The sequence below is a fragment of the Papilio machaon genome, chromosome 29, assembly GCF_912999745.1.
Source record: "Papilio machaon chromosome 29, ilPapMach1.1, whole genome shotgun sequence".
Lineage (NCBI taxonomy): Eukaryota > Metazoa > Arthropoda > Insecta > Lepidoptera > Papilionidae > Papilio > Papilio machaon.
In genome coordinates, this window is record NC_060014.1 from 3,664,227 (window position 1) to 3,687,336 (window position 23,110).

A 23,110-nucleotide genomic window follows, 5' to 3' on the forward strand; every position below is an offset into this window, starting at 1 on the left:
ACACCGCATTAGATAGAAATAAATTTTCCAAGTTAGCCGCCAACCTACAAGACTGAAGAGGCACTGGAAGAAGAAGAAGCCCCTACAGTGTCAAAAAAGTGTGTCAAAATCCTTGTCAGTCTGAACCTGTTGTATAATGAAGTCCATTTTCTATGCCTAAATTGATTTTTCTACATCTTCTTTCGGGTCAAATAATAAAATCGCTTTAATTATCTTCTTCGCTGTCTTTCTCCTTCTATATAACAAATGTCACTTACCCTGGTCTCGCAGCACGGTGACGGCTTCCAGAACTCGCTTGGTGTAGATACAGGGCTCGTAGTTGTCCATCTCTTGAGTCACCACAGAACATACCCTGGTCATAGAGAAAATTTCACAATGTCAAATAGATGGCGCTGTTTAAAATAAAAAACAATTTTAATGCCTTGACAACTAGATGGCGCTGTTTAAAACAGTTTCAGTATTTTGAAAATTAGATGGCGCTGTTTTAACATAAGACATGTTTCATAATAAGAGCATGATGGCTCAGAGGTTAAGTACTTGCAATCTGCATGCCCTGGGTTCGAATTCCGTCATGTACTAATGTGTTTTTCTATTTACATATGTACATTTATCTGATGTTCTTACTGTGAAGTAAAACATTGTGATGCTGCACATATCTGAGAAGAAATTCAATGATATGTGTGAAGTCACTACACTTGGCTGTGGTTGACTATGACATAGTCATCTCTAACTTAGGGTAGACTCTGAGACCTTTAGTGACATACAATGAGCTGATGATGATGTTTCATAAAATTTCAGATGTAATTTATCTTCACCTCAAAACAGAAATTCAGATATAGCAACAAACTTTAACACTCTTTTATTAATAAAGCTATTTTCGCCATCAGTTTTGTTTTATATGTAAAAACCAAACTTAAACAGAGAAATGACACACATGGTATGAAAAGAGACATGACAACTGGAGTCAAACTAAGATATCTGATCCGATGAGACTCACTACTTGAAACCAAAGAGGATCTTGTGACATTTTTTGACACTGACATGAGGGCGCTTGTGAGCTGACATAATTTAGTTTGACTTATGTCCAACGGATCAGATATATTCTCAGATATAGTCTATACAACAATATTACGACTGGATAAGCGAGATTAAAAAGGACCGTAATTTTTCTAGCTCATAAAGGTTTCTCCTTTATCTAAGCCTAATTTTAGTCCACGTTCCCTTCCCATCCATTCCTTTTAAAAAAGATGGGAAGGGAACGTGGGAAGTGGATTTGACAGAGGAAGGGACTCACAGAAAGAGGATATATCCTGTTCCTATGCGTCCCCTGCTCTGTCTATTAAAGGTAGACAACGCATCTGCTATTACGGATGTCTTTGGACAATGGTCGCTTCGCTGTTTAGGCGAATTTATGTGAAAGCTTGCTCGTTTGCCACTTTATGATATTAAAAAAACCAGGTTCGACTGTAGACTGTGATAATGACATACCTGGCAGCTCTCCCTCGTATAGCTCCAGCAGTTCTCTCCAGGGAGTCAGGATCTCCTTCCTGCAGCGCCACCACACACTTGTTCACATCCTCCAGTATATGATTCTCTGCACGAAATACATTGAACAAATACAAAGTGTTTCTTGTTTGAAGACATGCTTCAAGTGGAAGAGGAAGTGGATTTAATGAAGGATGTATAAGAAGGGGGAAAAGGAAAAGTGAAGGAAAGGAAAAACGAAGAAAAAAAACAGGTATAGGTAAAAAAGAACAGGAAAATAAAATTAGAAAAGCAAAAGCAAGAATAGGAAAAAAAGAAAAAAATAACAAAAGACAGAAAGAAGAACAGGCATAAAGAAAAAGCTAGAAAAGGACAAGAACGGGAATAAAGAAGAACATAGTAAAAAACTTGAGAGGTGTGTTGGGACACCCGGATGGAACGAAGTTCCTTTCTATTAATTAGTGAAGGAACCAATGTTTATTCTATGAATAAAAAACTTAAGTCTTCACAAGAAGTACATTTTATTTCTATGAATTTTCGTTGTATATTGTCACGTCGTTGCCATGGTTACTATAGCAAAAAGTGTCTTGACAACTTTTCGTAAGAATTTTTTCCGTCTAGCCCCCTTTCACAACGCGCGATAAGGAACTTCGTTACAAAAAGAAGAAAAGACGAAAAAGGTTGTAATAGTCACCGCTGACAGCGAGGAAGTCATCAATAGTGGTGACATCGTCTACTGCAAGTGTCAGCAGACGTACTGCAGCATCCCAAGCGGCGGCGAATGCAGCTCCGTTGTCCTGAGCAACGCGAGATCTGCATCTAGCACCCAACACTCGCGCTGCATTTATCACCTGCACACACGCAGACACACAGACAGACATACAATCACATGCATTGACCGAGCCGTCGACATATTTGAATACATTTATACTTTACATACAAAATAACAAATAGAATCAACAGTAATCATTGAATTTAAAATTTTGCCTAAACCAGTGATTGTCAAACTTATTTCTTTCACCGCTTATTTTGAAAATCAATTATATTTCAGAGCCCCCTAATTTTTATTCAGCCCTAAAACTTAAAAACCACAATTTCATTACTTTAATTAATTTCAATGCCCCCCATTTTTTTGAGCCTCTTATCACCCCCTTCTAAGTTTCAAACGCCTTCAAGGGGGTGTTATCGCCCACTTTGGGAAACACTGGCTTAGACAAAAGACGATGAGTAATCTTTATATTACAAGATGGCAAACGAACAAGCGGTCACATGAATTCGCCAAAACGGCGAAGTGACCACTACCCATAGACATTCACAATTACAGATACATTGCCTACCCTCAATTGACGAAGGAGACGTACAAAAAGAGAATATTTAACCTTCCTATGCATCTCCTCCTCCTATAAGAAAAGAGAAGTAAAACAAGTCCTGTGTGAGACAGAGATGAGAGTGTAGTTGAGGCGTGTCTTCTGTAAGGTCGTGCTATTTCACTGAGAGAGGACAATTCCTACAACTTATGTTGTTGTTCTTGAAGTCTAACAAAGTTATCTCTCACCTGTGGGCAGAGTGCCTCTATCTGAGCAGCAGCATGACGCACCATCTTCACACCATCTTCATTATTTGACATAGAACAGACTAAATTTGCAACCTGGAATATTTATATTTTTTAATATCATAGAAAAATGATTTCATCAGGATGAAAAAAATAGCTTAAAACATCCTCAGATACATCAGCTATCTTCCAGTCAAAGTTTTATTAAAATCTGTCTATCCGTTCTGGAGGTTAGTTGTAACAAACACAAACTTAGACAGATATTCAGATAGACATTAATTACACATTTCCTTAATCGAATTGTAAATTTCGCTAAAGTTGAAAAAAAACTTTCATTAAAGTACAGTCAGCTTCGTTCTCGGTGATGTATTATATCTTACTAATATTATAAATGTAAATGTTTAGATGTATGGATGGATGTTTGTTTGAAGATGTTTCCGGAACGACTCAACAGATCTTGATAAAATTTGTCACAGATATAAGACATAGTCTGAAAGAACACATAGTCTAATTATTAAGTTTTTTTTTTAATTCCACGCGGAAGGAGTCGTAAACAACATCTAGTCTTATATAAACTAACTTTTAACCGCGAATTCATCTGCGCATAATACAAAAAAAGATGAAAAATATTTCATATTCAAGACTAAATTTTAAATCTGTGCCTAATTTCAACAAGACATGTTGAACAATTGTAGAGTAGAAGTAAATAATATATTAATCAAACTTATCTTACAAAAACCAGACACATTTCTAGGATCAAATGTAATCTATGTATTCTTCCAGACTATGTTCTACATCTATACTAAATATCATCTAGATCCATGCGTCCATTCTGGAGATACCTTGTAACAAACATCCATACATCCGCATTTATAAACTAGCTTTTTCCCGCGACTCCGTCTGTGCAATAAATAGTCTGTGTTCTTTCAGACTATGACTGTTATCAAGATACTTTCAAACATCCATCCAATGGATGGATCCATACATCTAAAAATTCGCATTTATAATATTAGTAAGATGAAGGTGTGTAATGAGTGCTCCATATGAGGATACCAGTATCCAGCATCTGTTATCTCACCTCTACAAGTTTGTTGGCATGTTCAGTGAACACAATCGCATACTCCTCTACTTCTTTCTCATTGCCGTTACGTGCAGCCTCCATCAGCACCAGCAGAGGAACATTCGTCTCCAAGAAGCTGAATGTAGAAGATAAATTTTACCCTCTTTCCCTTCCCACCATTTTTGTTATTAGCAAATAATGGGAAGGGGAAGTACATTTGGCGAAAGAGGCTACGTGCCCTTGTCTATTAATTAAATGTTTATGGGCTATGGTCGCTTCGCTATTTTAGCGAATTTATGTGGCTATTTGCTCTTTTGCCATCTTTTGATATAAAAAAAACCTTTTGGTAGATTTTATATCTGATAATGAAATTAAATGAAAAAAAAAATGGAAATGATAATGAAATGAAAATGAAACGGAAATGAAATGAAAATGAAATGAAATGAAAATAAATGAAATGAAAATGAAATGAAATGAAAATGAAATGAAATGAAAATGAATGAATAAACTGAAGGGGGTTTTAGTGAGTCAAGTCTCACATAACTGTCTTTCCCCAGTAGGGCATCGAAACTCGGTTCAATTTTGAAAACCCGGGTTTTCGGGTCTAAGAGTATCAAAACCCGGGTAGACCGGTTTTTTCGAGCATTTCGATCTTTCCATTGTAATTTTTTAAAATACACTAATCTGCGTTTATATATCGATTTCCTACAATGAATACAAAATATAAAGGAAAATAAAATGTCAATTTCTCGCAGGTTTTGGTCTGGCGCTGGCAAATTTTCAAGAGGTATATAGGTATAGGTATATAAGAGGTATATATATACTTTTTTTTGGTTGTGCGTTTAATCAGATTAACAATTTCGTTTAGCCTTTCATCACCTGTTACGGCCGATAAAAAACAGTTTTATCTTCATTTTGAATGTTCTCAAAATATTTACCCGGATTAGTCAAGTACTGTAGTGTTGCTGCTTGAGTTAGTCTTCTTTTTGCGTATCGTTTGCTCAATGCAGTTGCCATTTTGTGACTTAGTGGTCATGGTCATTTCATCCATTTTCTTCAAAGCAAATTTTAGGGAAATCAGCTGTAAGTAAAGTTGCATCGCGTCGATATAGCGCCTCGACGACAGTTTTAATAACATCCAATATTTTATGGATCTCATCTATATTTTTCCAGTCATCATTAGTAAATGCAGTATCTGTTTTTAAAGCAATTAAAGCTTTTCTAATAGATATTTTCAATTTCAGAAACCGACCTAACATGGCAGAAATGCTACTCCAGCGCGTTTTCCCATCTAATAGCAGGGAGTACTCCTGTCCTAATCAGCTCTGGCATGTTTTTGAAGGACGTCATCGTTTTTTGTCGATTTTTTGAAGATTTTTACCACTATTCGTACTTTTGATAGCAGTTCGTTGTATCTAAAATATGGTGAACTGAAAGACCCCATAAACGTGGATTCATTATTAAATTCAACGCCATCCTCGTCATTGTCTGTAGAATTTGTGTCGTCGTTAAATTCTACAGTTCGCAGTCTTTGAGCCAATACTGATGAAGGTAAATCTTCATCCTCGTCAAGTTCGGCAAGCTGAGCGACGTTTTCCTCGAAGCCGGCATTGTGTTTGTACATTACATCCACAATTGCCAGCTGAACGGCATGAGCGATGCATAACTGATGGTATGACTTAAGGGACTTCCCTAATGCAACCACCCCCATATTCGTCCAACTTGGCCTAAATCAATTGTACGCACGAGGCTGCATTCAAGGACCTGTGAATTCGTATGAGACCTAGATTTCGAAAACTGCTATCCCTTGCAAAATTTGGTGAATGTAAAGTGAGCCCTATATAAGTTCTATTTTTATTAGATGTCCATTCATCGAATGATATCGCACAATTGATAGGAACGTAGCAACGAAGCTACGTTTTACGTAATAATTAATAATTTATCAAAGCGTATTTTTATTACATTTACTTATTATTGCATTCGAAGTGGCTTAAACTTAATAAATTACAAAAACAAAAGTATTAAAAAAAAACCCGATAAACCCGAGTTTTAATAATCAAACCCGGGTTTTTTTGTAATCCTCAGAACCGGGAAAAACCGGGTTTTTTCGGTCCGGGTATACCCGGTCTCGATGCCCTATTCCCCAGAAGTCAGGGCATTTTTGAAAATTACCCCCCCCCAAACTCCAAAAAAAAGGCAACTTTTTTACTTATCAATATAAATCATCTCATTATAGTCTGATCATAAACAGTATATTTGTTACAAATAAGCCTAAATATTTTGTTGTCTCTATTGTCGTAGCCCCGCCCTCACCTGTCAGAGACGTGGTCGACGACCGCTTTGCGCAGTTGGCGACGCAAATCGCGCGTCTTACGACACATATGCTCGATAGCGCGCTCCAAACCTTCAGATTGTTCCGCTTTACCAGCCTGCAAAGGAAAATCAACCTTATTACTAAAGATATAGTGTTCTCTGTTCTATTTCATTCAAAATTTGATATCAAATTAAATGAAATTGAACCTAAATGCAATAGAGATATAGATCAATTTAGTATTTACTCACATTGGTCATGTATTCGTGTAACAACTCCTGCAGCGCTTGTCGTACTGCATTGCACTCCGCTACTATGCGCTCGCGCCGCTCATCTCTATACATACAACATTTACACTTCATAAGTCACTATCAAACTGGAGCCTAAGTCACAATCAAGCTGGAACCTAAGTCACTATCAAACTGGAGCCTAAGTCACTATCAAACTGGAGCCTAAGTCACTATCAACTGGAGTCTATGTCACTAATCACACTTTGAATTTCATTGCAAAAAAATCTATGAGATTATTTTCCTGAGAGGCGCTACTATCGCGTTTGATTCTGTCAGAAAATATTTAAATCCTACATAAACATAAATCTTACTAATGGATGGATGGATATTTGTTTGAATGTATCTCCGGAACGTCTCAACGGATCTAGATGAAATTTGTCACAGATGTAGAACATAGGCTGGAAGAACACATCATCACCAGCTCACAATAATTCCCTACTGAGGGTCTCAGAGTCTACCCTAAGTTAGAGTTGACTATGTCATAGTCAACCACAGTCAAGTGTAGTGACTTCACACATATCATTGAATTTCTTCACAGATATGTGCAGCATCACAATGTTTTACTTCACAGTAAGAACATCAGATAAATGTACATATGTAAATAGAAAAACACATTGGTACATGACGGGATTCGAACACAGGACCTGCAGATTGCAAGTCAAGTGCTTAACACCTGAGCCACTGACGCTCTGAAAGAACACATAGGATACTTATACAGCTAGCAATAATATGAAAGAAAAAAAACTTGAGAGGTGTGTTGGGACACCCGGATGGAACGAAGTTCCTTTCAATTAATTAGTGAAGGAACCAATGTTTATTCTATGAATAAAAAACTTAAGTCTTCACAAGAAGTACATTTTATTTCTATGAATTTTCGTTATATATTGTCCTGTCGTTGCCATTGTGATATAGCAAAAAGTGTCGTGACAACTTTTCGTAAGAATTTTTTCCGTCTAGCCCCCTTTCACAACGCGCTATAAGGAACTTCGTTTCAATAATACAAGACAACATTAGTGTGAGTTATATCCACCGGGTCAGATAAGTCTGTGTATGTATACCTGGTGCAGGAGCTGTCAGCCATGAGCGCAGCGCCGCTGATGATGGACTCGAGCCGCTCCTCCAGCGAGGGTCAGATAAGTCTGTGTATGTATACCTGGTGCAGGAGCTGTCAGCCATGAGCGCAGCGCCGCTGATGATGGACTCGAGCCGCTCCTCCAGCGAGGGTCAGATAAGTCTGTGTATGTATACCTGGTGCAGGAGCTGTCAGCCATGAGCGCAGCGCCGCTGATGATGGACTCCAGCCGCTCCTCCAGCGAGGGTCAGAGAACTCTGTGTATGTATACCTGGTGCAGGAGCTGTCAGCCATGAGCGCAGCGCCGCTGATGATGGACTCGAGCCGCTCCTCCAGCGAGGGTCGCGTGCGCAGCTCAGAGTACGCCAGCGGCTCCATCACCATGCGCTCCTGACATCACAACGAGAGACGGAACATATCAAATATACGTAAAAGAGACTACTGCACTCAGTATTTATAATACACTTCGTTACATGAGAGAAAAAGAAGATATAAAATATTAATGAGAGAAAGAGACATATTAAAGTCTCATTTCTCATATTAAATGTACACTAGAACTTATATATGTGTGTTTTTTTTTCAATAATATTTACTTACATCAAAATCATCAAGAGCTTGAGCCAGTTCTCCTGGACCTTCAATAGGAGGGCGGTTGTTGCCTAAAATGTATAACAAATAACTGATAACAATAAACACTAATGTTACAATATTTCTTGTTATCTTTGAAAAAAAAAAACAAAAACACACACAATTTTTTTTTTCAGTCGTAAACATTTGTTGGAAGTTGCAATTTTATGTAAGTTAAACACCGCGTAAGTACGTGACTGTACATAGTTCATACATTTTACTAATATTATGTTTGGATGTATGTTTGTTTGAATGTATCTTCAAAACGGCTGTATGGATATCGATGAAATGGAGCTCAGATAAAGAACACATAGGCTACTAGTATTTATAAAATTCCGCGCAAACGGAGTCGCGGACAACTAGTGTATTATTTTTATCATTTCTAACCTTAAATTTCATATCTACATTTAACACTAGCGGTCGCCTGCGACTCCGTACGCAAGGAAATAAAAAAAAAAACTTAATAAATAGTTTATGTATTTTCCAGACTATGTTCTACATCTGTGACAAATTACATCAAGATACGTTGCGCTGTTCTGAAGATACCTTCAAATATTCATCCATACATCCATACATTCTCAATTATAGTATTAGTAGGAAGGAAGATGAGAAAATTTAGATGGACGTATATTTATTTAAAATTATCTCCTAAACGACTCAACAGATCTAGATGAAATTTGTCACAGATGTAGAACATAATCTGGAAAAACACATAGGCTACTTATTAAGTTGTTTTTCTAATTCCGCGCAGACGCAGGTCAGCTATAACTAGAATAATTGTTAAATTTTATATACAGACCACCAGCAGGCAGGGGTCGTCCTTGTGCTACAGCTGATATTGTATCAACAGCGGAGCAAACAGCGCGCAATACAAAGTCCCTGTTAGCTTTAGCAGCGGCCAACTCCGGGTGACGTACATATACCTGACACGTACAACAACCTTGACTGTACTTTTTTAACATATGAGCTCAAACTTTTTGCTTAAATAACCATTTTAAGTCGCGAAATAACAGAACAAAAGTTTTTCATTTATAAAAAACTTGAGAGGTGTGTTGGGACACCCGGATGGAACGAAGTTCCTTTCTATTAATTAGTGAAGGAACCAATGTTTATTCTATGAATAAAAAACTTAAGTCTACACAAGAAGTACATTTTATTTCTATGAATTTTCGTTATATATTGTCACGTCGTTGCCATGGTGAAGTAGCGCTCATTCGTCGTTAACATACTTACTATAGCAAAAAGTGTCGTGACAACTTTTCGTAAGAATTTTTTCCGTCGAGCCCCCTTTCACAACGCGCGATAAGGAAGAACTTCGTTCCAATAATCAAATTATAATGAAATATTTAGTCTAAAGTCTTAGTTGAAAATGACTCTCGCTTTTAGAGGGTTTCTCGCTTATGAAAAGTTCAACTTAATTTTAATTATTAAGCTCAGGGTTACAAATATAAAAAAAAAATGTACAATTTCTAATAGTCTAACAGTTGTGGAGTATCTACGAAGCGTCAGTTTGAATCCATATTAAGTAATCACTGATGTTACTTCTTTTTCCTGCTGTGCTATACCTTAGAAGCGGTGAGAAGCATAGTTGAATGCTTCTTCAGCACAGCTCTGGCCGCTGCCAGCTCATCCTTCATCCTCGGTTCCTTCAGCTCCTTCTGTCGCTTGGCAGCTTGTGCAGCCAGCTCGTTGGCTGAGCGGCCAAACTGACGCGCTGATTCCACCAGCTCTGATTGTGATGATGCAGACTTCAACTTATCCAAGTCTGTTTCCACCTGTGTGTAGAATTAGTGCCATATTTAAATGGTTGTAAATTTATAAAAGAAAGTGGTGTTATTTACACTATTTATAACTCAAGATAGGTCGAACTGATTTAGGGGAGGTAGCTTAGAACTAGGAGATGGACATAGGAACTTTTTTTATTCCACGCGGACGGAGTCGCGGGTAAAAGTTAGTTTCAAAATAAAAAAATATCAGACCTAGCACAGTTTTAAAAAAAAAACCACACAAAACAAATCTGATAAAATTCAAAATAATATACAATCGAACATAGATAAGCGAGAATCTAAAGGGAGTCTTACCGGACTTTCTCGCTCATCGAGGTAGTCCGTCGGCCGAACTCTCGCTTATAAAAGTTTCTCGCTCCAATTCTCACTTATCCAGGTTCGACTGTAAACTAAAATAGACTCACAGCTCTCAGTTTTGCCAACAGCAGATGCACATCTACCATGTCGGCTAATATAAGCAGGCGAGTGACCGCCGACAGCAGCGCACGCGCAGCTCGCACCATCGCACTACGTACAGCTGACGCACACGGCTCCTCAGAGAACTCACGCGCAGCCAGGGACATGGCCGCACCTAGGTATGTATAACTGATCACAGGTATGTTCCACCAGAGATCCTAGAGCCCTACTTGACACTAGATAGTCAACGAAGTTTTCTTTGTGGGTAAAACCCCACATAATCCTAATCCTCTCACAGGAGCAGGGTATCTTTGTTAATATTTCCCCTTTTTTTACAAGGTGGCAAACGAGCAAGTGGCCACATGAATTCGCCGAAATGACGAAGCGACCGCTGCCCATAGACATTCACAATTACAGATGCGTTGCCTACACTCAATCGATGAAGGAGGAGACGCACAAAAAGAGAATATTTAACCTTCCTATGCATTCCTCCATCAACTCCACTTCCCCTTCCCATCCTTTCCTTATAAGAAAAGGGTTGGAAGACAAAGAGGACTAAGATTAGGCCTCCGGCACTCCTTTTTTTTTTTTCAATTATATTTCAGAGCCCCCTAATTTTTTCAGCCCTAAAACTTAAAAACCACAATTTCATTACTTTATTTAATTTCAATGCCCCCCATTTTTGGGTCCCTTATCTCCCGCTCCTAGGTTTCAAACGCCTCCAAGGGGGCGTTATCGCCCACTTTGGGAAACACTGACTTAGATGAAAGTATGGATGGATGTTTGTTACTAGATCCATGCAGCCATTCTGAATCAATGAAATTTGGTATAGATATAAACAGTCTGGAAGAACACATAGGCTAATAATTTAGTTTATTTATTTAACTAGAACAGAGTAACGGGCGACAGCAACACAGTAACATCATACTAACAAGGAACTAAATCAAGATATAACTTTAGCAAAAATCATCGTCTACTTTTAAACTAACCCAGTACCAACTCACCAGCTTTCCTGACCTCCTCCACCGCAGCAAGCATCTCCTGCGTGATCTCCGGATTCTCATATGCTATAGTCTGACCTCTTTCAATGAAGATCTCAGTCGCTCGCTCCACAGTCGCTACTAGAGCACTCGCACGCTTGGATTTCCCCGCTGGAAATTATGCAATGATACAGAAAGGGACATTGTTAAGAACTATAAAATAAAAAACTATTTGTTATTTAACAATAATACCAACTGACTGCAAATCTTACTAATATTATAAATGCAAATGTTTAAATGTTTGTTTAAAGGTATCTCCGGAACAGTTCAACAGATCTTGATGAAATTAGTCATAGATGTAGAACATAATCTAGAAGAACACATAGACTAGTTATTAAGTTTTTTTCATGCCGCGCGGAAGGAGTCACGAGCGACAACTAGTCTATAATACATAGGCGAATAATATTGGATGAATGGCACCACACTTTCAACAGACAAAAGGACAAACAGAAAGAAGAATTTTCTCCTTCCTAAACATTCCCTTCTCTGCCAAATCCACTTCCCCTCTCCATCACTTCCTTATAAGAAAAGAATAGGAAGGGAACATGGCCTAAAATTAGGCCTAGGACATGCACACTAGGCAGACAAAACGCAGAATTACTTCCTCTTCACACCTGACATCTGAGTGGACATGTAACTCAGGTCACTTGGTCAATATTTATTGAGGGTCTACCGCTGTTACTTACGTCTTTTTTTCTTAGCAGTCTTATCCTTGCTATTAACAAGGGTAGTCACTTGCAGTACAAGAGGCTCCAATGTACGCTCCACTGATGTTGTCCGAATCTCCAAATTCTTGGGATCCCACTTCAATGTTAGCTGCCCGGTTGTACCGTAAGGGTCTGTTAAAGCTGCCATTTCTGGAAGGTAGTGTGAGTATTTAAAAATATCACCATATCTGTTTATTTTGAGTATTAAAGGGTTAAAGTCATACATATGTAACCTACACATAGAGTTCTTTATATAAGATTTATATCTAATCAAGAGTTATTTTTCAGTGTTATTTTGTTCAGTAAAAATTGACTGTCACACTAGTTTACAACTAGAACAACTACAAGTTGTATTTTATGAGCATCTCTGAATGAGCACAAAATTTCCCGGCAGGATAGACTGAAAATACTGAGCCTACAGCCTATTGATATAAGTTTTTTGAGTTATTTATGTACTTTATATGTGGAGATTTTATATATCCATTATTTAAGATGACATTAAAGAAGTTTCCATTTTATTTAAATGACAACAGTTAGGATTTTTTTTTCTTTTTAACTGATTGAGACATTTTAAAATATGATTTAACATTGGATGTTTCTTAACAGTAACAAACTAAATGTTTATTTGTAATTATTAAAATTATTATTAATTAATTAAAATAATATTAAATCGTAGAATAACTTTATTTTAGTTGAAAACGTTGTTTTCTATAAAATCCTATAATTATTAACTAATTATGACAATTTTATTTGCAACATTATTAAATCATACTTCCTTATTGATAATAATATAGTAAATTATATATAACATAAGAAAATTATAGATCCACACAAGTTGTCTTATACGATAACAAGAGAAAGTATGAATCACGAAATTCTTTCAACAATCAATTAAACATACATCTTGTACTTAATTATAAATTAAAGTAAATCCTAAACTAAAAGGTAAAACAATAAAAACTTATCACATTTCCATATCTTCTGTTATAAAGAAAAAGAATTATAATAAAGAAACAAAAAGCCCCTTCATAAAGTACTGTTTTATTACTGCATACTTGACATCGTAAGAGACTTTATGTAGGTTCTTGAGGTATTTACCTTAATAAATCAATACTCCTTTCCAAATAAGCACAAATAAACAATTCGATCACTTAAATAAATGCTTTAATCACGATTATTCACTTTATTTCATAAAAAATAACACAGAAAGCAATAAAAACACTCAAACCGTATCAATAAGGTGTGTCAAAGTGTCATGTTGTTGCCAGTTTACAAAATTGGTAACAAGGTTAAGAAAATATTGCCAACATCTTATTATTTTTTCAACACAGGTTTTCTTTCTCCATATCAAAAAAATCTCCAGTAAATTTTACAATTAATTGAATAATTTAGCCTTTTACTACTCAATTTTAGTTTCTCTATGCACATCTTACCCGATAAAATGATTACCAGTAATTTAAATCAAAAGCATTATGTAAGAAAGGAATATCCAAATACATAAATAGTGGACGATATTATTATTTTGTTATTTTGTGAAAATCGTGGGATAAATTAAAACGATAAACTGTATAATATGCGCTATTTTGGCATAAAATTACTTATATGAGTCATCTTAAGTTACCTTACGTACAACTATATAAAATGAAACCTATCAATATTCTCGAGTCGAATACTTTAACTTGAAACACAAGCACATGAGTGTAAATATTGCAAAATTGCGAAGCGTACGGTAATTACAGATTAAACACAAGCGGAAAAACGACAGTAACATGGCAACACCAAAGGCGCAACTTTCCGAGAATGCGAGTAAACAAAATGGCGGTGGCTATAGTGTATTCAAACTAATTTACCCATGGACTCTAAGTACATGTAAAATTACTAACAAACACTACATCCGTTCAGGAATGAACTATGCAAATAATTTTATCCTGTATTTGCGAAGCAAATTGATGTTTCTCACAGAAATATGTCTGGTTCTGTTGCAAAACGGGACTAGTCTTTGTTGTTTAAATTTTCAAGTAATTGATTGTAATAATAATACTTGTGACTAATTTATTTATTTATTTATATCTAATAATATGCCTAGTCAGATTGTAACCTGAAAAATTCATAATCGACCGATGACATATCTTTTTGATATAATTTCCGATTTCATTTTCACTTCACTTCGACCTGGATTGAGAGATTGTGACAACTCATCAAGTATTTTTAAGATGAATAATTAAAAATTAAAAGATTATTAATAATTAAGACTTTAATTTTAACAACTTAAATCTTCTGGTTTTTCAGTATTTCTAATATGTCGCTAGATGGCACTGTCACAAAACGTGTGCGGTCCATATCAATCTAATCGGAAACACAGGCCAACAAAATCGAAGAAAAAATAAAACAAAAAACCTATAAAATATGTCGTAAAATTGCGATAAAGTACGTTTTTAATATTCATCATTACGTTTATGTGATTTGACCGTTGTTGCTATTCATCAGATGCTTCTCTGCAAGCGAAACAAAAACCAAACTAGAATTTTAAAGTAACAAATTTAAAGTAAAGTGAAAACAGTGATTTAAAGATGCTAAGATTCCCAATATACAGGGGAAATCTGTTTACCAACACTGAGAGATAAATATTTTTAAATGGCAACACGACTGGTCAGAATAATAAAAAACTTGAGAAGTGTGTTGGGACACCCGGATGGAACGAAGTTCCTTTCGATTAATTAGTGAAGGAACCAATGTTTATTCTATGCATAAAAAACTTAAGTCTTCACAAGAAGTACATTTTATTTCTATGAATTTTCGTTATATATTGTCACGTCGTTGCCATGGTGATATAGCAAAAAGTGTCGTGACAACTTTTCGTAAGAATTTTTTCCGTCTAGCCCCCTTTCACAACGCGCGATAAGGAACTTCGTTCCAAAAAAAAAAAGATTTAAATAAAGTAGTGCGTTTTATCAGCTCCAAATCTTTATTTGATAAAATTTAATTAACTAAATTATTAATACGTACTTTAAAAAACAAATAGTGTATATTTAGTTCTTTTAGGTTATATTTTTACTCGAAAACTAGAAAGGGACAGAAAGCTATAATTTATATTACGTCATTGAACGTGATTTTCGACCTTTATAATATTCGTATACCTCAGTGAACACCAAAGTAGGGAAGATATTACCAAGTCTCTCGATAAAATGTCGAACGTTTTTGAATAACTTCATTGAAATCTTATTGGAACGAAGTTCCTTATCGCGCGTTGTGAAAGGGGGCTAGACGGAAAAAATTCTTACGAAAAGTTGTCACGACACTTTTTGCTATAGTAAGTATGTTAACGACGAATGAGCGCTACTTCACCATGGCAACCACGTGACAATATATAACGAAAATTCATAGAAATAAAATGTACTTCTTGTGAAGACTTAAGTTTTTTATTCATAGAATAAACATTGGTTCCTTCACTATTTAATTGAAAGGAACTTCGTTCCATCCGGGTGTCCATTGACACCTCTCAAGTTTTATTGTATTTATAAAATCCCATATCATTCTGTTGTAGATTCATGGATAGAATTAAACCGTGGTATTTTAGACCTATTTGATTTTGGTTGATAGGGGTGGTGAGATCAGGATATGTCCCAAAGAATTCATCATCATCATCATCATCAACCTGCCCTTATCCCTATGGAGGGTCGGCACAGTATGTACTACTCCTCCATACATCTCTATCAGCCGTCATATCTGAATTCGTTGGCCAATAAACAATGATGGTAGATATGTGACACAAGATAAGTATGTCAATAAAATAACTGACCTTGAAGATTTTGTCGTTGAAAAACATAGTAAGATTAGATCTGAATAAATTATTTATCTTTTTACCAATGTAATTGCTACATATAGAGATATGGCAGGTATATAAAAAAATGTAAGATTGAATTTGGATGACTTCGCATAACCTTATACGTACAACCTTACTAATATTATAAACTAGTTTTTACCCGCGACTCCGTCCGCGCGGAAAAAAAAAATAGAAAACGGGGTAAAAATTATCCTATGTCCTTTTCCTGGTTCTAAACTACCTGCCCACCAATTTTCAGTCAAATCCATTCAGCCGTTCTTGAGTTATAAATAGTGTAACTAACACGACTTTCTTTTATATATATACTAGTTTTTACCCGCGACTCCGTCCTGGAATCCGCGCGGAATAAAAAATAGAAAACGGGGTAAAAATTATCCTATGTCCGTTTCCTGGTTCTAAGATACCTGCCCACCAATTTTCAGTCAAATCGATTCAGCCGTTCTTGAGTTATAAATAGCGTAACTAACACGACTTTCTTTTATATATTAGGTCCTTACATATGAAATTGGCGTTTTGTATGGGAGGAACAAAAAGTCGAATATTTTTTAATATAATATATTTAATTAATCAAAGTATGAACCATTATTTTCTATGCACTTTTGCCATCTCATAGGTAGTTCATTGATCCCCTTACTAAAAAAACCAGTCGGACGGGAATCAATAAAATCTTTGAAGGCGATATGGACTGCCCCATCGGAGTTGAAATTTTTCCCTTGCAAGAAGTTATCCAAATTTCGAAAAAAATGGTAATCTGTTGGAGCAAGGTCCGGGGAGTACGGAGGATGTCTTAGACTTTTCAATTGAAGCTCTTCTAATTTAGTAGCCGTCTGTTGCGCAGTGTGTGGTCTAGCGTTGTCGTGAAGCAGCAGTGGCGTGGAGCGATTGACCAGCCTAGGTTGTTTAGCCGCTAGCTTTTCCATCATGGTTTGCAATTGCTGACAATAGACATCAGCCGTAATAGTCTGGCCAGATTTGAGAAAACTGTAATGAACAATACCGGCACTAGTCCACCAAACGCTTACAAGTAACTTTTTTGGGGTTAATTTTCGCTTGGGGCAGGATTTGGCTGGCTGGCCAGGATCCAACCATTGCGCTGAGCGCTTCCGATTATCGTAAAGAACCCATTTTTCATCACAGGTAATGATTCGGTTTAAAATACCTTCATTATTGTGCCGGTTTAGTAATGTAACGCAACGGTCGACGCGCGTTTGCCGGTTTGCTTCAGTCAATTCGTGAGGTACCCACCTTTCAAGCTTTTTAATCTTCCCAATTTGCTTCAAGTGAATTAAAACAGTTTTATCACTAACATCGCAGCCTGCAGCTAACTCGGACGTGGTTTGCGATGGATCCGCTTCCACAATAGCCTTCAACTCTTCATTATCAACTTGAGTCTCAGGCCGTCCACGGGGCTTGTTCTGCAGATCGAAATTTCCAGAACGAAAACGTTGGAACCAAAAACGAACTGTGTTTTCTTTTGCAACACGACCGCCATACACATTATTCACCCTTCGAGTCGTTTCCGCAGCACTAGTGCCACGGCGGAACTCGTACTCGCAAATAATGCGATATTTTAAGTTTTCCATTTTGTAAAATGAGTGACGCAAACAGAAAAAAAAACAGAAGAAAAAAAACAAATGAATGACGGTCATCGAACCACAAATACATGAGTCTATAGCTGTACAAATTTGAATTTGGAATTCCTTACCAAAGAGGAGATATTCGTGATTAAAGTGGCCAGTACGAAAAACGCCAATTTCATATGTAAGGACCTAATATATAAGATAGATAAAGATTTTTGGAATGGATGGATGTTTGTTAGAAGGTATCTGCAGAACGGCTGAACGGATCTCGATGAAATTTGGCATAGATGTAGAGTAGAACTCTGGAAGAACACACAGGCTAATTTGGTTTAATTCCACGCGGACGGAGCCACGGGTGACAGCCTGTATGTAACTACTAGGAAGAAAATGTTTTATTGAAATAATTCTATCCTCAATAATAACGACCTGAACATAACTAATAATAGCCTCAAAATGACACAATAGAGAGTAAAGCGTAACATTTACAAGAGCCTCTTTTTAGGCTAATTTGTTAGTTGAAAGTCAGAACTACCGTTTTTAAATGCTTTATCTTTTTTTAACGCCGCTATGGATAAAAATACAAGATGTAAAGGATTAAGAGATTAAAAATAAAAGATACTTAGTAATTAAGGAGATAATAATTTTTGTGTAATGATGTGAAAAACTAATTTTGTTATACTTTTTATTTAAGAGGCTAAAAAAATCGATTACGAACCAAAGGCGCGTTTAAGTGATCACCGACGTCCATAGACTTTAGACATAGACAACACCCGGGTAACTTTTTTTTAAGCTATGAAAATAGAGGCACAGATCACTGAAATGATAAATTTTCTTACGATTAAATCTTTTAATAGACAACGAGTGATGTTTCTCGAATTAACAGCTTTTAACAGCAGAATGCATTCTTATATTTAAATGTGAAATATCCAATTAGATTGAATTAAATTGTTATCCACATTCAAAAGAGATATTCATTAGAGTTACGATTGGACGTAGATACATAAGAAAATTTAGTCCACCAACTTTGAAAAGTAAGAGTTTCTCGATTCGTCTTTGTAAATACCTCATATAGTAATAATAGATAACAGTACTGTTAAAAAAAGCTTGTAGCTATATCATTTATTTCATAATATAGGATTCTACAATACAATGACATCAGGTAGTTGTGAGCCCAAATATTGGTAGTAAGAAATTCTCACAGTTTGAAAGTCCAGATGTGGTCGATATTGTTAAATTGCTGTTATTAAATATTTAGTACATTTCTAAAATTATTTAGATACAAAAACAAGCTATTCTTATGTTGATCATAAAAATCTACTAGTCTTCTAGTTATTTAAAAAAAAATGGGACCCATCTGCAAGCACTTCCTTTCGATTAAAATAATTTTTATCAAAATCGGACCACCAGGGGCGGAGTTTCGCGGTAACACACATAGAAAAAAATACAGTCGAATTAATAACCTCCTTCTTTTTGAAGTGGGCTTAAAATTCACAAGAATGAAAGATACCTTTATATATTTTCAAGACAATAAAATTACAAAACAATGAAAATCTTCTTTTCAATGAAACCATAAGTATAACAAATGTTGAGTCAAAAAACAGCAAAATAACCTAAATTTTATTAAGATTATAAATCCGATGGATGGATATTTGTTTGCAGATATCTCCGGAACGGCTCAACAGATCTTGATAAAATTTGTCACAGATGTAGAACATAGTTTGGAAGTTTTCTATTTTTTTTTATTCCGCGCGGACGGAGTCGCGGGTAAAAGCTAGTTTATAATATTAGTAAGAAGTGAATAATACAATGGATTGACTATGAAAAATAGTCACGCATACCCTGAATAAAAATAACAACTAACAAAAGCAGGTTGTCCAATTGACATAATGTAAAGGTTAAAATATATTGATCTTTGGGGTATTAGGTTGCTTTCCCAACCCACGGGGTGGGCGTATTACCTGGTTTTTTCATCATAAAATGTTCATTTTGCAATTTTTACATGTGTAAGCATCGATTATGGGTATCCCCTATGGGTTGGCTTTGAAGTTAATAGAAAAAATTACTAATAACTTACAGTCTTAGCGTTGATAAATTCCTTAATTCTGTTTAACAATAACGAGAAACAACAGACAATCTGAATGATTACCTTTTTTAAGAGAGGAAGGAAATCTTCAAAAGATACACTGCTTTAAGAAGGGAAAACAAGGAAATGTGACACTAGACTCAATAAGACCCTCTCATGGCCATTCAGTGCGACTGGAACAATATACATTATTCGAGATAGGCAAAAAATAATAATAAGTAGATTTGAAATGTGTTAAATATATTTTAACCAGCTTTTACCCGCGACTCCGTCCGCGCGGAATAAAAAATAGAAAACGGGGTAAAAATTATCCTATGTCCGTTTCCTGGTTCTAAGCTACCTGCCCACCAATTTTCAGTCAAATCGATTCAGCCGTTCTTGAGTTATAAATAGTGTAACTAACACGACTTTCTTTTATATATATAGATTTGTAAATGTGTAATTAAGGCAATAAAACTTTTATAAATTCCTAAAACACTACATAGATAATATAAAATACAGAGAAAATTTCTTTGTGCGGTGCATCTTCGCTTGTTTGGAAAACCTTTATCATATAAAAAACTTCAAGAAAAATTTAGTATAACTACACTTAAAAATAGAAGGCAACAAATAGATGCTACTATATTGTACAACATATGTAATGCTAAGTATAACTGCCCTGCCTTGTTGGCAGAAATTCGTTTCAGAACCCCCGCTAGACGAACGCGATCGACGGCGTTACTGGACACAGTTTCGTGCTCCACTAACGCCGGCGAGCGAGCTCCTCTACAAAGAATATGTAAATCATATAATATAAAATTTGGTTCTACAAACCTTTTCGGCAACAGCTTATATAAATTTAAAAAAGAAATAAATGCTATTGTGGGCTAAGATAAATGTATATATGTGTAACGTAGGTATACTTACAATTCAATTTATTACTATCTGTAATGGGCTTATGACACTTAGTAGTAAGGTTAAGTAATTAAGTATATACTATTAAATTAAGTAGTTAAATTACCCTTGCATCTTATACACTTGTAAATATATAATTTACTGTTTTCATCGTAACGTGGCTTTGTTACCGGGCAGAATATGTTTGATTGGACTGTTTACATATTATTATTACTTGTCACTTTACACTTACTATGTAATCTTACTTTTTTGTAGCTTCTTTTATAATTATGTATGTCTCAGTGAGAATATTTTAGGATATAAGTTTTTATGTACTTATATATTAGATAGTACGCATGTAACTATAACATAAACTTGTGTCTGTTAATTCTCCGAATAAATAAATAAATAAATAAATAAATAAATGGATAATTTGCAAAATGTCTACAATGTGATAAAAAGACGACCGATTCACTAATAAGTACCGTATAATAAAATTAAGCATATTATAAAATCAGTCTTGGCAACGGACCGGTTTCGGAACGAACTGCGCCAAAATGGCGGACACGCTTCCCGCCAAAATCAGCTGTTCGCAACGTGAGAGAATGCATCTTATTTGAAAATTTCGCTTGTTAAATGCAAATAAAAAAATACTTCTCCTTTTCTATTGTTAACTATACAAGTTTTAAGTGACAATGGCAATTATCAGTAAGTATTTGTTGTAATTTCTATGACCGGTTGACGTTCGGAGGCCCGATTTGGCGGGAATCAGCTGTGACAAGCAAACACGTTCGACTGGTGGCCGTACCATGAAACTCACCTTATCTTAAATGTCTTCGTTACTAAGGAATAAAAATAAACAATGAGTATTAGAAATCCTTGCCTTAGATCATTTATTCGATTTTTTTGTTGATACAAATCTACTGCAAAACGATTATTTGACTTGTAATACAATTTTAAATAATAAAACTGATTTAGTTTGGCGTAATCTTTATTAACTGAAATTATAGCGAATTGAATGTTTTTATTACACGTTTATTATACGATTCACTTTATATTAGACTTATTTTTTATCTGATTTGAGCAAAAGATTCATGATAAAAATGATTTCTTTAGTGTTATGGAAAAACGATAAATGAGCGATGCGTTGCGAAGTTAGTACATTGGTAGAGGGGCGCCTCAGCCGGGCAAATCAGCTGACCAGAGAGATGTTTTTTGTGAATGTTTTTTTATTCGCTCATTATTATGGAGGAACAGGTTTGCTTTAATGCACCGCATTCCTTTATTTTGGTACGTTTTCTGGGAACAAGGAGTGTAGGAGGCGAACGTTTTTTTCAAATGCGACCTTTAGTCGTGCAGGTAGGTTTGAACGAACAATTGTTCGATGCAAAGGATCTGGACCCATGGCCATGGCGCCTGTAAATGTGATTGTCTGGTCGCGCCTCGAGGCCTTCATCGATTATAAACTTCGATCACACGAAGCCATCCCGACTTTTATCATTCCTTAATAGTTTTTGAGAAAAGTCCAGTACATAACATAATCATTAGACTAGTTGGTAGCCAGTATTATATTGTTTTCTCTATTTTGTCAAAAATAATGACAGGGATGACTATATGTTTTATAGAATTTGGTCTTAAAAACTTACGGTAAGTACTTCCTCTTAGTAACTATTTACCTAAAGTATTGAAAAACATTTATAAATTCTCGCCAAAGGAGTGAAAAATCACAAGTAGTTATTTATAATGTAAGAAGTTGTTGTACATAGTTAGAAAGCCATATAAATTACAGTTTAAAACGCATTCCCATATAAAGAAAAGAAGCAAAGTAATGCGGAATGTCCTTCCAAGGACATAACTACATGTGACGTATAGACTAGACTTTTGTTTTTTTGTAGAGGGCAGTGTCGTTGGCTGGCTGAACAAGTGAGTTACCTTTGCCTAAGTATTTGAGCAGAAACGAAACTGTCATTCTTAACGAAATTACATTCAAAAATAAAAACTTCGTAGTTTAGAATTTCTTGGAAGATATATAATTTTATTTTCATTTAAAATTAATAATAATGGAGGCAGTTAATTATATACAAATTTTTACATTTCTAATAGAGACTGGTAATACGGAACATCTATTAGTAGGTCATACACCTTTTAAAGTTATTTGTTGCTACCCAATATTTCAACATACATAATTTTAGGAATTTATTTAATTCAATCGATTTGATTTTTTTTATTTTGTGATCTTACATAGAACCTTTTTAGCAAAACTCTATACGACAACATTTTTCTTCATTCAATTATTTATTATTTATTATTATTTATTTATTTATTTACAACACAATAAAAACCTAAAATAGAACTATGTCCCTAATGAATAACAAAATGCTGTTGATTTTTAACTATCGTTAC

The 23,110-nt window shown here is 35.5% G+C and overlaps 1 protein-coding gene across 5 annotated transcripts in view; it reads right to left on the reverse strand.

Annotated features, from left to right (window-relative positions):
* Positions 1-13,582, reverse strand: part of LOC106710866 (catenin alpha) — a 58,247-nt gene extending 44,665 nt beyond the window's left edge. For all 5 annotated transcript variants that reach the window (XM_045685401.1, XM_045685399.1, XM_045685398.1 and 2 more), the window contains exons 1-15: positions 13,426-13,582; positions 12,307-12,477; positions 11,585-11,731; positions 10,589-10,755; positions 9,963-10,172; positions 9,197-9,320; positions 8,368-8,429; positions 8,042-8,160; positions 6,660-6,744; positions 6,411-6,526; positions 4,116-4,233; positions 3,041-3,133; positions 2,180-2,336; positions 1,489-1,594; positions 258-352 (exon numbers count right to left, since the gene is read on the reverse strand). In XM_045685401.1, the coding sequence (XP_045541357.1) occupies positions 258-352; positions 1,489-1,594; positions 2,180-2,336; positions 3,041-3,133; positions 4,116-4,233; positions 6,411-6,526; positions 6,660-6,744; positions 8,042-8,160; positions 8,368-8,429; positions 9,197-9,320; positions 9,963-10,172; positions 10,589-10,755; positions 11,585-11,731; positions 12,307-12,475 (1,768 nt within the window). In that variant the 5' untranslated portion in view covers positions 12,476-12,477; positions 13,426-13,582. The remainder of the gene's footprint in view (positions 1-257; positions 353-1,488; positions 1,595-2,179; positions 2,337-3,040; positions 3,134-4,115; positions 4,234-6,410; positions 6,527-6,659; positions 6,745-8,041; positions 8,161-8,367; positions 8,430-9,196; positions 9,321-9,962; positions 10,173-10,588; positions 10,756-11,584; positions 11,732-12,306; positions 12,478-13,425) is intronic.
* Between the last annotated feature and the right edge of the window lie 9,528 nt (positions 13,583-23,110).